General features: G+C 45.6%; 1 protein-coding gene across 6 annotated transcripts in view; it reads right to left on the bottom strand.

Annotated features, from left to right (window-relative positions):
* Cobl (cordon-bleu WH2 repeat protein) overlaps positions 1–12,364 on the bottom strand; it is a 228,969-nt gene extending 216,605 nt beyond the window's left edge. For 3 of the 6 annotated variants that reach the window (XM_013122711.3, XM_013122714.3, XM_013122712.3), the window contains exon 1: positions 12,133–12,364. In XM_013122711.3, the coding sequence (XP_012978165.1) occupies positions 12,133–12,173 (41 nt within the window). In that variant the 5' untranslated portion in view covers positions 12,174–12,364. The remainder of the gene's footprint in view (positions 1–12,132) is intronic. The other 3 variants (XM_005082975.4, XM_013122713.3, XM_013122715.3) reach the window with 1 other exon arrangement.
* Positions 12,365–12,711: the final 347 nt, after the last annotated feature.

Raw genomic sequence — 12,711 nt, 5'->3', positions numbered from 1 at the left:
AGGGGAACCAGGTTTTGGCACATATGAAAACACTAGTTCAGTGTTTCCAATGTAATGCTAAAACTATGCTAAGATATACTATTCACAGGCCTGCATTCTGAAATGAGCTATTGCATCCATCACTGACATGTAGCCTATATTCTATAAAATAGGATGGTTAAAATACTATAGTAGACTAATGCTTTTCTAAGTCTTCCTACAGAGTTAATCCAAAACCCTATAATTTCAGAGTAATGCTCTGATACTCATTTGCAGAGGACAAAGATATGGATAAATGCTTTTTACCCCTTATAAACTCTGAGGACATAAATGTAATTGAGTGAGAAAAGAAAAGTTCACTATGTAGAATCATACATCAAGTCACCATACGGTATCAAGGTGGCACCATCACTGGTGGCAGAGGGCACCTTGCCCATCTGGGCAGTGGAGCCTCAGAAAAAAGGCAGGGCAACCTCTTAATGACCCTTAGATGTGACACATGACAAGAACAGATATGCTGTTCAGTTTAGCTTGACTATTGGTCCACTCCCAACAGGACACAGGCAAGTATCCCTTGGAATGGCTTGTCCCCATGTGCAGCACTTTACTAACACGAGGTACTTGTTCCTTCCTTTGCTAACATTACTGTAGACTGTGTTACACAGACGCTAAGCTCAGAGATGCCCATCCACACCCATTGTCATTGGGTATAGGATGGTTACGACTTGTCAAGGTCAGCCATCCCTTCATCCCAGATGAGACCTGACCTTATTGTCATGGCATTAAACAACAGCTAGGGAAACAGAAGTACAAGAAACACGGAACAGACACTTCTATTTAGGAACAGGGCACCGAGTCCCCAGCCAGGGTAACCAAACTGATACAAGGTGCATCCCTCTCAGAAATGATAACAAAACTCCTCAAGAGAGACAAACGGGTCTGGAGAGCTTCTCCATCAGTCCCCAGTCTTTCCTGTCCTGTCCACCCCAGAACGTCCCCAGAAGCTCAGTCCATTTGACCCATATACAATGCTGTGTGCATAACATCTGCACAAGAGCAACCCATGAACACAAGATCTGATCTTTATCGCATCCCGACTGCTCTTTTCCCGTGTGAGAGCAGCAGACCCTTCTGAATACTATCCTCAGCTCTCAGTTTCCTGTTACAGTAGCATTGGCTGTGTCTCTACTGTGTAAAAACAATAGGAAATGTAGTGAAAGTCTCCTTACAGACATGCTCTGGGATAGTGTGCCATGCCAGTACCTAGCGTCTGTTCCTTTGTTTAGCCCGGCGGCTTGCTGGTAGAAAAGAGGGGTGGTGGGGAGGAACCACCATATGGCAGGCACTCCACTGGATCCTTTAACTCCTTGTCAAATTATCTCATGACTTCTACAACCCAGGGCCAGCAAGATGGTTCAGAGGTAAAGCAATGGCCACACAGATGGGGTGGCCAAAGTTTGAGTCCCCAGTCTCACAGCTGAAGGAAAGAAGCAACTCCTGAAAGTCTTCTTACTTCTACATGCACTGTAGCACAGACACACACACACAGACACACACACACACAGACACACACACACATGCATGCACAGGCACGCACACACACACCTGCACATCTGTGCACACACACATACACACATACATACACACACAAACACACATAATAATAAATAAAATTTTAAAACATTTTTAAAACTTCTGTAATCCATGTAATTCCAGAAAATCAATAGAACCCTGGGGGACAAGGAAACTAGCCAACAGCTTCAAGTTACTCTTGACTCAGTGGCAGAGGATGGTTTGGAAGATCTTACTTTGCCACCCCACAAGACCTGCAGTTCAACATGCCCCACCATCCCAAAGCCAGAAAGCACCCACAAAGCCTTATCCCATGCATCGCTAACAAAAGTAACAGGGACTGCTGGGAAAATATTTTTTAAAAAACCATATAACACGAAGACATTTTTAAAACAAAACAAAACCCACTTATTTCCAAGCCCATAAATCTTTTTCATTACAGAAACACTGCCTTGTCATGTAAGCAAATGAGTGTGTAGCCCTCCTCTCAGGACAAAGGAGTTTATTAGGAAGGCCAACACAGTTTAAAGTCAAACAGCTCATCACTTCCCACTAAGCTCCATGTTAAACCTTCATCACTGATATAAGAAACCTACATAGTTTTAATAGGTCAGTGCCAAGAAAACATCTCAAGCAGACAATTGTCCTCTAAGGTTGCTGCTCAGACGTCTTGTCTAAGGAGCAGTGCTCCCCACAGACCGACAGTTAAAACAGAGTGAGGGTACAGTCTTCCTCCGTCACCTGAGTCATCTGTAACGACTGGTTAAAACAGAAACAAGGGTTCTGCTCGGGTCCATCCATCCAACATCATCACAATAAACGAGTCCTACTTGGAAGAAGTAGGACGATGGATGTTCCACGCGCCGGGACCTTCCCCCCCCTCCCCACAAGGCTAAGAATGTAATACAAAAGGAGACTCAACACAAAAACAATTCCCACTCGGTGCAAAACGCATTAGCCATGAAGAAGGAATGGTTTTCCACCTCTGTGTCTCTTCGTGTGCAATGTAATGCTTGGGTTTGGAGAGCCCCAAACCACCTGGTATTTCAGTGGCTTGGTCTTAGACTCAGGTTTCTGTGGCATGGCCTCAGATGGAGGAAGCTGTATCACTGGGAACCCTGCACTTTGTGTGTCTGCTTCCCAGCCAATACGACCTGAGCAGCTTCCTCAACTACACTGCCTACCAAGATGTCCTGCCCACTGGTCCAAAGGCAAGAGGAACAAGGGACAATGGTTAAAGCCACAAGAAATCTTTCCTCCTGGTAAGTTAAATATCACATTAATAAGAAACTGACTAATAAAAACAAGAATCACTTAACTGTAGGAATGCATGCAATACCAGGCACAATACCCCAGGAAGAGCCATACTAAATGTCACTCACAATCCTTCCCCCTTTTAGCATGCCCCTGCAGGACACCAGTCCTACAAGTGCCAAGTACACTCTTTGCCAGTGAAACCCACTTACCAACAACAAAGGGACAGTTAAAGAATCATCCAGCCCTCACTGAGGGTTGCCTGAAGTTATATACAAGACAACATAACTAACAAGTTTAGGTTCTCCAAGCTTCTATAATGAAGGAATTGCATTTACTAAACAAAGCAGAATTCTGTACCTCTATCTAATGTATCGACACAAGACACAGAGAGCCGAGTCACATCAGTACAAAGGACGGCTTTTCATGTTTATTAATTCATTAGCCAGGATCAAGGCAGAGGCACTTGCTAGATGGGAGGCAGAATCTGAGCCCAGCTTTCATTAATTCAGCCATGCTGTTACCGCATCCATCCAACTTCTGAGTGGGGTCCTTTCCCACCACACATGGCATTAAGTCCCATGAAAGAGTCTCAAGGCATGTGCTTCCTAGAAATGCGGCAGGACTAATGCATCTGCCAGGTGACAGATATGAATAGGCTTCATGCAGATGCTGGGGGTAGACTGTTTCTGTATCGAAAGGCTGATGAGAAGCTGCAGCATTCCATGGGGGTCACATCATCCTGCGGGAAGCAGAAGAGGCCCAAGCAGAGGGGGCTTGAGAGCCTCAGTTCTGTGTTTCCAGTTGGTGTAGCAATATAACAAGGCATGAGGAGTAGGGGCCTACATGCCAGGCTGGAAAAACAGGCGAAAACCAGTATTGTCTTCCTGATAGAGGGGATAGCCTGGAAGAGTTAAACCTCACAGAGCATTCAAAGACTCAACACGACCTAGAGCACACCACCGATAAGTAACACCTGTGAACACTTCCAATCTCCGCCTTAAAACAACAAAAACTATAACCCAAAAAGACCATCTTTCCAAAACTGTACAATTTTAGGCAAACTGAAAAATTATAAGAAAATTTCTCAAACTGAAGTGTTGCTTTCAACTCAAATTAGTCAATTAGTCTACTTTACACACTAGATTTCATTACTGCCACGTTTTGTGTGTGTGTGTGTGTGTGTGTGTGTGTGTGTGTGTGTGCAAGCATGCTCGTCTATGTGAGCGCCATTGTGTGTGTGGAAGCCGGAGATTCATGTGAGCTGTCTTCAGCCATCACTCCCCATGATGACTTGTCAGGGTGTCTCACTGAGTCGGTAGCCCAATGTTTCGGCTAGAGTCTGGCTGCTAGACCGACATGGCATTAACCCCCAGGGATCAGCCTGTCTCTGTCCCTGTTACCACAGTTTGCAGACCTGCGCCACCACACCCAGCCTTTGCTTAGGCACTGGGAATTCTGAATTCAGGTTCTCATGCCTGCATAGTGAGCATGTTACCCAGTGAGCCATCATTTCAGCCTCTTGCTACGGCTCTTCACGGTGTGAAATTTGCACATGAACTTCATTTGGAGCATTTTCTTTGAAAATGAATCACTCCCAAACATCAAAAACATCTGAGAAGTAGCTAAGGATGGGAATTCAGAGAAAAACTGAAAAATAAGCCATATGATTTGTTAAGGGCTGAAGGAGATATCTAATTCATTCTCCACACAAACGATGCTATTAGAGCAAAACTAACCAATACAGCATAATAAGTAATAAGTGACTTGGGTACTGAGTAGGACAGACAAGGTTTTACTTCTACCTTAAAACCAAGTTAACACAAAAATTATCAGCAGCAAGATGGGTGATCAGACAGATGGGGACCTTGACAAGGAGTTATTTGCAGTATCCAATGTCTATATTCTGCCTACAAAACACCCTCCTTTTGCAAGCTAACCATTTGTTTAATGAACATTAGTGAATTTTGTTCTTAATTATCAAGGTTCTATCACCTGAACAGAAGTGTGGTGTGTTCATGTCTCTGAATTATCACTCCCACCCAAGTCTATTTTTAAACAACTCCCAAACCATTAAGTATGGGGAAACACTGCCAGGAGCGATTGAGGAAGCTATTTAAGTATTTAATTGCTCAGACTATGTACTCATAATTGCAAAATCAGTGCACAGGGTTCGTCTCAGTTTCAGTTCTGACTCTTGCAGCCACACACGGTATTTAAGATGATGAACTCTGTAGACACCCCCTCGTCACTGGAGAACAGGTATTCTTTGCTCAACTTGCCTTCTGTAAGGAAGAAGGCAAGGTGCTCCCCAGCTTTCCCAGACACAGACATTCTATGGTTTTGGCTAGGGAATTCTCTTCCCAATCTGCTTGGTTTTAGACTGCTGTACAGCATGAACAATAAGGAGTTTCTATGACTTGAATAAGGAAGGTGGGAATCGTAAAAGTCATAGCATCCTGTCCCCTGACATCTGACAGAGAGAAAGGCTTGGTTACTTCCATCCTTTTGGGTGACTGTCTAAATGTCACTTCTTCCAGGGGATGGACGGGGAACTATTGTGCTCTGGGTCTACACTGTCCTACAGAGATGGCAGGGGTGAAGGGTCTGCATTTTCTCCACACTCAGGACTGACGTGGAGACTAGAATCAGAAACACCAGTTCCAAGAAGCCTGAACTGGGCCAATACATAGCCAGTCTGTGAAGCTCAGACCCATCTCCTGCCAGTTATAAGCTGAGAAAAATGAGGGTACATTTCTAGCACAGGCTAGAGGCCATCTGGACACAGCCCCTGACAGTTGGCTTCTGAGGCCCCCGGTAGGAAGGAGGAAAGTCACATATACACTGAGATCACCTGCTCCCCATCGGTCTACTGTGAAAATCTCCTCCTATCCCTCACTACACCACTGTGTCAGGGACTGTGTCCCACTATGCCCTTAGTGACTGTATGGTGGGAATTGGGCCAAGGCCACATGTATAAAAGAGATATGTACAACCATATCACAAGGAAAAGGGCAGGTGCTTTCGCATCCTGCTCCTCTCTGGGGCTAGAACATGGGCAACTGCATGCTGGCCATGGCGAAACAGCAAGGCAAGGAGGGGCTTTGTGGTACACTGGGACCACTCACTGGAAAATCAGCTAGTAAGGAAGCATTCTCCCAAAGCCACCATCGCTCCTTGTTCCTCAATAAGGCACCTGACACCTCTCAAGAACAGGGCCACATCGCTGGTGAACATCACAGAGCAGAGAGGCTTCAGTGCCCCCTGATCTGTCTGTTCACACACAGTCTGGCAGAAACAAAGGTATGTGAAATTTAAGAAAAGGTCATTTTTTAAAAAACAGAAAAAGAGGCCTGTGACACATTCTGGGAACACACTGAATCATATGACACTAGGACCCCATGAGTTCTAAGACTGTCTTTCCAGCCACAAACGGGAAGCAGAGCTGCTTTACTGGATGACAGCTGTCTCCCATGCCACACACAGATGACACTAACACAGAGGATGGTGCCTGCCACTGAGTAGCTCTGAACTCAGTGGGAAGGAGACAAGCGCACTAAAATCACAATTCCTACAGGAGAAAGCCTGGAGATGAGATGCCAGGAGAAATGCCAGTGAACTAACTTTTGTACGTCACTGGAGGCCTTGGATGGAAAGTCAGCGTGGCCTAAGGGCTGCTCAGAACCACCCTGGGATGGAAGGGAAGGCTGTCGGGGCATGGAGATGGGTGAAAGTGTGCAACCATGGCATGATATATGAAAGTTGCTGGAGTGGCCACCAGAGACATCCTGACCTTAGGCCTCCAATCCACACAGAGTAACTTACATTTAAAATGAACTGAAAACAGGACAGGTGACAGGCTCTGTCCTTCAGGTACCCTGACCACTCACACAGGGCAGCCTTGCTGGAGCTCAGTCACCCTGTCCTCACCGAATGTGAGGTCAGAGAGTTCGGCTGACTGACACGCAGTCATGATCACCAGCACACAAATCTTGTTCCAGTGTTCTCTCCGCTTCCCACAGCAGAACAGGCGTAACAAGCAAAGGGCCCCGTCACCTCAATGGTACCCACTAACCCCGCCTTTTCTTGGTGAAGAAGAGAGAATGGGTACCCTTGCTGCCTTGTGTCTGGAGTAACATGGGGCTTCCCCTGCAACAGTGGCTCCCTGACTGGGTTCTAGAGCAGCAAAACCAGACAGGAGCTCAGGTCAGAAGGGAGGGAGGAAGTGCAGCAGGACTCCTGGGCTTGGTGACTTATCGTTGGAAATCTTTAAAGGGATAAGGGCTTGTTGAACTCTAAATCAGTTCAAGGTAGTGTTTGTTGTTGTTGTATGCAGGGTTTGATTGATTTTAGGTTCTGGAGGGTGGGGACGGGGAGTTGTACCACTGAGTGAGAATCCTAAGAGACCATCTCAGGCTACATTTCCACCCTTGCTTTTGCTTTTTTCTTTGAGAAAGACTCTATGTTGTTCAGGCTGGCCTTGAACTCACTCTGGGACCTAAGAAGACACTGGACTCAGTCTGTAGCTCACACTGGCCTTGAACTTGTAATCCTCCCACTGCAGTTTCCTAAGTAGCTGAGATTGCAAGCCTACAGCACCATGCCCAGCCTCAGCTGGAGCCTTTAAAATGCATCAGTTGGTTTGGTGTAGGTGGAAATTGGATCTACAGGAGCATTTATGTGCAAACATCTGTGACCTGGGAATGTGTCTGATCAAATGAGCTCAAGTAAAACATATTTTGACAGTAGATCCTAAAGCTTCTTGTTTGTTTTTTTTAATAGAATATGTTTGCCTAGGGAACTTATTTTAATTGGACTTGGCTTGTGGAAGACACTGTCCTAGCCAGGAGCTGTTTACCTCCTGTTGTGGGAGACTAGATAGATGATTTTAAAATCCTAAATTACCACAGGGTGCTGCTGGCTGGGGGAAAGGCCATCTTATAAAGAAAGAACTTTGGGAAAGGTCCTGGGGATGGACTGTGAAGAAACCTAGCCACTGTCACTGAAAAGTGCATTCCAATGCGGATCCAGAATGATGAGTACAACTCTTGAAAGAAATCACTATTCTTAGCTTTATAAAACAAGACTGAAACCTTGTCAAGAATACATAAGGTCCCCCTAGCAAGAGAAAAGTTGAAAATATAGAATGGTGGGAGCAGGGGAGACAGATGGAAACCTGTAAGAGACCCTTTAACACTACAGTTGCAAGACAGAGACAGCAGACCCACAGACCACAGGCAGGATAAAGGCTAAAATTTATGCTTCCTTTATGTAAATGAAAATCATTTAAAAATACACTATCTATATCAACAATATAAATCAATATTAAATGGCTTAAATAAAGAAAAGTAAGATATGAGAAGACAAGTATGTTTTCAGTGGGTCATGCAACTTGAGAGCCGTGCTATAGTGCAGCACAGATTAAAACACATCACTAAGTAAATCATACATAAAATCCACAAACTCCATCATTCAATGTGCATGGGGCCAAAAGGGCACCTCATAAACACACTGCCTACTGAACGTGTTTTCTTGGTTCAAGTATAAATAAAACCATGTTTGTGTATTTCAAATCTTATTTGATATCAAATATTGCTGATCAGTTTTTAAAACCTTTGATCAGTTGCAAAAGCAAATATAATTGCAAATTCAATCACAAAGTTCAAAAGACTTAGTATCTTAAGCCAGTTATTATGGGATATAGATATATCCTATAATCACTGTTTTCTTAATAATTATAGACCTATAATTGGGTGCACACATGTTATGGCCTCATTTTGCAAGTCACAAATTAAAGAGGCCAAGAGAATTCAAGCCTGCATAAATGTGGGGATTGTTACATTTCCAGGTCACAGTGCCACCCAATAATAATCTAATATGCCCATGCATGGGAGATCATGAGAGAAAACCAAAGGATGGCTGCATTCTATAACCCTGAGACAGGAGTGGTTCAAAAAGTTTGCAAATATCTTTGAAGCAATGTTCATGGCATTTTAGATCATCTGAATACAGCTACTCAAATGTAATAGAAATGATCTGTGATTATTTGACATTGTAACTGTCTAATTCCTCAAAGATAAAAGCCATGGCTACAAAAAGTAACATTATTTAAGTGGGTTGATGGCATTAAGAAGAGCTCAGAGTAACATCTTTAACAATGTAGCTTGAATTTAGTGTTGAAGTTTTGTAACAGAGACTCCTTATACTCTCATTCTTGAGGATCTAGACAATTAACAGTACATTATCCAAAAGCAAATCTAAATGTCTCATGGTATTTAGTTACTATTTCTTTACTATCAAAACACTTATGGTTTGGCACAAAACATGAGTGTGACTGGTCATATAACCATCAAAAGGGACAGGCCCTCTTTCTGGATACTGTGTTGGCTGCTGAAAGGTAAGAGTGACTCACATTGCCTACTTTGGCCTCGGCCTAGTGATACAAGCCTGTCATCCCAGAGGTTTGAGGCTGGAAGATCACAAGTTCAAGGCCAATCTAATCTACATAGAAAGACTCTACATCTCAAAACAACAAAAACAACAACATCAACAAAAGAAACCCACTTAATTTTTCAAACTATTTCTTGTTTTAATAAGTCTATTAAAATAAATACATACAGACAAATAAGTAAAGCTACGTCATTGTGAAGTTCACTGAGTTTGTATGAGTGACTCAGCTTTTGTTCAAATGTACCTAATTTTGAAATTTCATGTCAATGGATATTTTCCAGTTCTATACAACTGTGCATTTTCTTTATAGAAAAAAGTCAGTCAATATCCACCATCCTGCCAAATGCCAAACACTCTCTCCCTTATTTGCACGGTATTCAGTACAAAATTCAGCCTATAGTTCTATAACATCCAGCTTTTAAGATGGATCCCAATACGCAGATATACAAACTTACATTAAGTATGGCTTAACTATATTTTAAAACTTCACCAAAAGGCAATTTGCCAAAACCTCTATTCTAAGATATTCCACCAGCTATTACTTCTGGCTAGTCGAAACCTGAGGAGAAAACTGACTCCCAGGTTGGGTTATCTTCTAATCTCCACAGCACGTGCGAGGCCACACACACACACACACACACACACACACACACACACACACACACACACACACTTTAAAATGAGCTCTAAAATTCCATATGCAACACATCAAGTCTACACACAATCTCCTTCCTAAAAGAATGCCTTCCCCAGACAGACGCTTGTCACAATCACTGCTTTAATGAAATTAAATTTGCATTTCTGCCCTTAACAAAGGTGACTCTCTAAGGAGATGAATTTAAATTCACCAGCCCATCTGTCCCTTCACTGATCCACACTTTATAATTCGAAATTCCTGCCCATTCCAACCAGTCCACACCGCACAAGGATGCCTGAGGAGTTCTTGTCAAAAATAACAAACTCCATCACATCAGTTGCCTGGTGTCACATGGGAAAATGATAGTTTACACAAAGTTTAATTTTATAACTAGCCTCCTTGGTATCAGATAGAAAACAAACTTCCCTCAAGCACACTGCAAACATTGCCTAGTCTCAAGAGATAAAGAAAACAGTAATTTCAGATAGACAAACTCTAATTGCCTCCACTAACATTGTGAAGCTCAGAAATGTTACAACCTTTTATGAGAGGCAAACAATACAACTAAGCAATATAAAATATTCAAAATCCTAGTGACACTTCCTTCTTCAAATTCTAACACAAAATACTTTATACTGAACTTGTTGAAATATTTATAGGTTCTTGGTGTTCCTTTACTCAGAGTATAAACAAGTGAAAAAATGGCAATAATAGACAGCCCCCCTCCAAAAAAATCTACATTTCTTCGACAAAGAGGTTGAAGCAAACAAATAATATGCAGGGAGTGCAGGGCGATCAAGCCTCATCTGCTTTGACTCCCATGGGGCAAGTCCTTGATTTTCCTTTGTGACCCGAAGTGAGGGAAGCCAGGCCTGGTGTCCTCTTGGCTGCTTAGGGATCAGGCAGAAGAAGGTGGTTTCACTATTACCAGACGCCCTCACTGGTTCCTGCATACACTCTAGGAAATTTTGTAGGCCTTCTAAATGTTCCCTTCATATTTATTTATAAGGAAATGTGATAAAATAATCCAATTCTCTTGGTTAGACTTGTGCAATGATCTAGAAAAGCCACAAATCTAAAAGCAATTCTGTTTACATCTCCCCAGGTCATTTTGGGTTTTCTGGTTACCAAGAAAAAGTATTCCTGTACTTAATTTTCTTTAAGGATAATCTGTTTGTTCGTTCGTTCGTTTAAAGAAATTATATAACCACACCTAAGTGTAGTGGGGCAACATATTTTTTAACATGTCTTGGCTTCAAGGTAATGTATCTTACTCTTCGGGAGAGAGGAGATTTTAAGAAATAATAAAGGCCTGCTTTAGAAGGGTTTTATAAACACTCAGGCAACAACATCTGTAGGGCAGGGTGAGTCAGTGGGACATAACTACTAAAGAAAAGCGATTTGTTGTCCCCAATGCTGCCTCAGAAAACCCAGTTGCTCAAGTGGAAAGTGGGCCATTCCGGGAGCAGGTGCGGGCCCACCCCAAGTCATTCCATTGGCAACACTCATGGCACATTTGATCCAGAGAGCAGAGGTCAAAGGTCGGCCCCATGGCACTCTCTGAAAACTACCTAGTCCACAAGGGTTGTCAACTGTCCCGAGAGGGATGGGCACGGACGGGCACGATTCTGGGGAGGAGTTAAAGGGCAAGATTGTTTGACCCCTTGTTAGGTAAGTTTCTCTTTCTGCAAGGTTGTGACAGAAAACCTCCACCGGCAAGGTGTGGGAAAAGCAAAATTAACTACAAAGGTTGGGGCATCAGAGGACCCTGGAAGACAGGGATGACAGCTCTGCCTTCCTGGTCCGATGAAGGGGTCTTCATCTTTTGGGGCCCGAGAGACAAGGGAGGCCCCAGCACGAAGAACGGTCTTCATAAAGTCCCTTCCACACACACACCTCTCATGATCGCCTGGCCACATGGGCCTCACCAGTCCTAGTACTCACGAGCAAGCCGGTCGCAGGGCCTGTTGGGGGTGCCTGGAAGAACCCGCACGCAGGACCTGACTGGCACAGCCGGGAGTTCCCTTGTCCCCTCGGCCTGCAGTGGCCACCATCGCAAGGGGCAGGCGGCAGCTCCAGGCTCCAACAGACACACAGATCCACACACAAGGGCTTCCCCACCAGCACACTCCCACAAAGCGCTCCGGGGCCAGGCCGGGTTACCCGGGCGATGACCCGGGCGCCCCAAGTCCTCAGGCCCTCGGGGAGACCCGTGCCCGCCCCCCAGCCGCGCCCCTTACCCGGTGGGGGGCTTGGCCGCCAGTGCACGCGGCGCGTCCATGGAGCCGGCGGGCTCCGCGCGGGGCTCTGCCGGCGGCCGAGGGAGGCGCTGGCTGCGGCGCCGCCGTCCTCATTCACTTTTTCCGCGCTGACCCATCGTCCTCCCACGCGGGCTTGGCGAGCACAGCCGGGAGGACGGCAACGACCCGAGGCGTCCGGGCGGGCGGGGGCGCGGGGAGGGACCGGTGTGCGGCTGGGCCGGCCCGGGCTGTGCGAGCAAGGTGCGCCTTGCCCCCGCCCAGCTGGCACGGCCGCGCCCACCCCGCGGCACCGCCCCGCGCCCGCGCGCCGCTCCCCCGGCGCCCGCCTCCCCGCGCGCCCCCGCCGCCGCCAAGCGCACCTGGGCGGGGCGCGCACCCCGGGCTGGGCACCGGCTCGACTGCCAGGAGGACGTTGGGCAGGAAAACGCCTGCCACCTGTAGCTGTGTGGGGCGAGGGGGGCGGGCTACCCGCGAGAACGGAGTTGCAGGGAAGAGAGACGAGTTTCTAGAGCCCCTTTGTCAGTTTGCCCCAGAACTACTGCCAGGGGCTGAGGGAGC

The sequence above is a fragment of the Mesocricetus auratus genome, unplaced genomic scaffold, assembly GCF_017639785.1.
Source record: "Mesocricetus auratus isolate SY011 unplaced genomic scaffold, BCM_Maur_2.0 Super-Scaffold_100006, whole genome shotgun sequence".
In the NCBI taxonomy this organism is placed as follows: Eukaryota; Metazoa; Chordata; class Mammalia; order Rodentia; family Cricetidae; genus Mesocricetus; species Mesocricetus auratus.
Note: the sequence above shows the minus strand (reverse complement) of the source record. Positions and strands in the feature narration are given on the sequence as shown.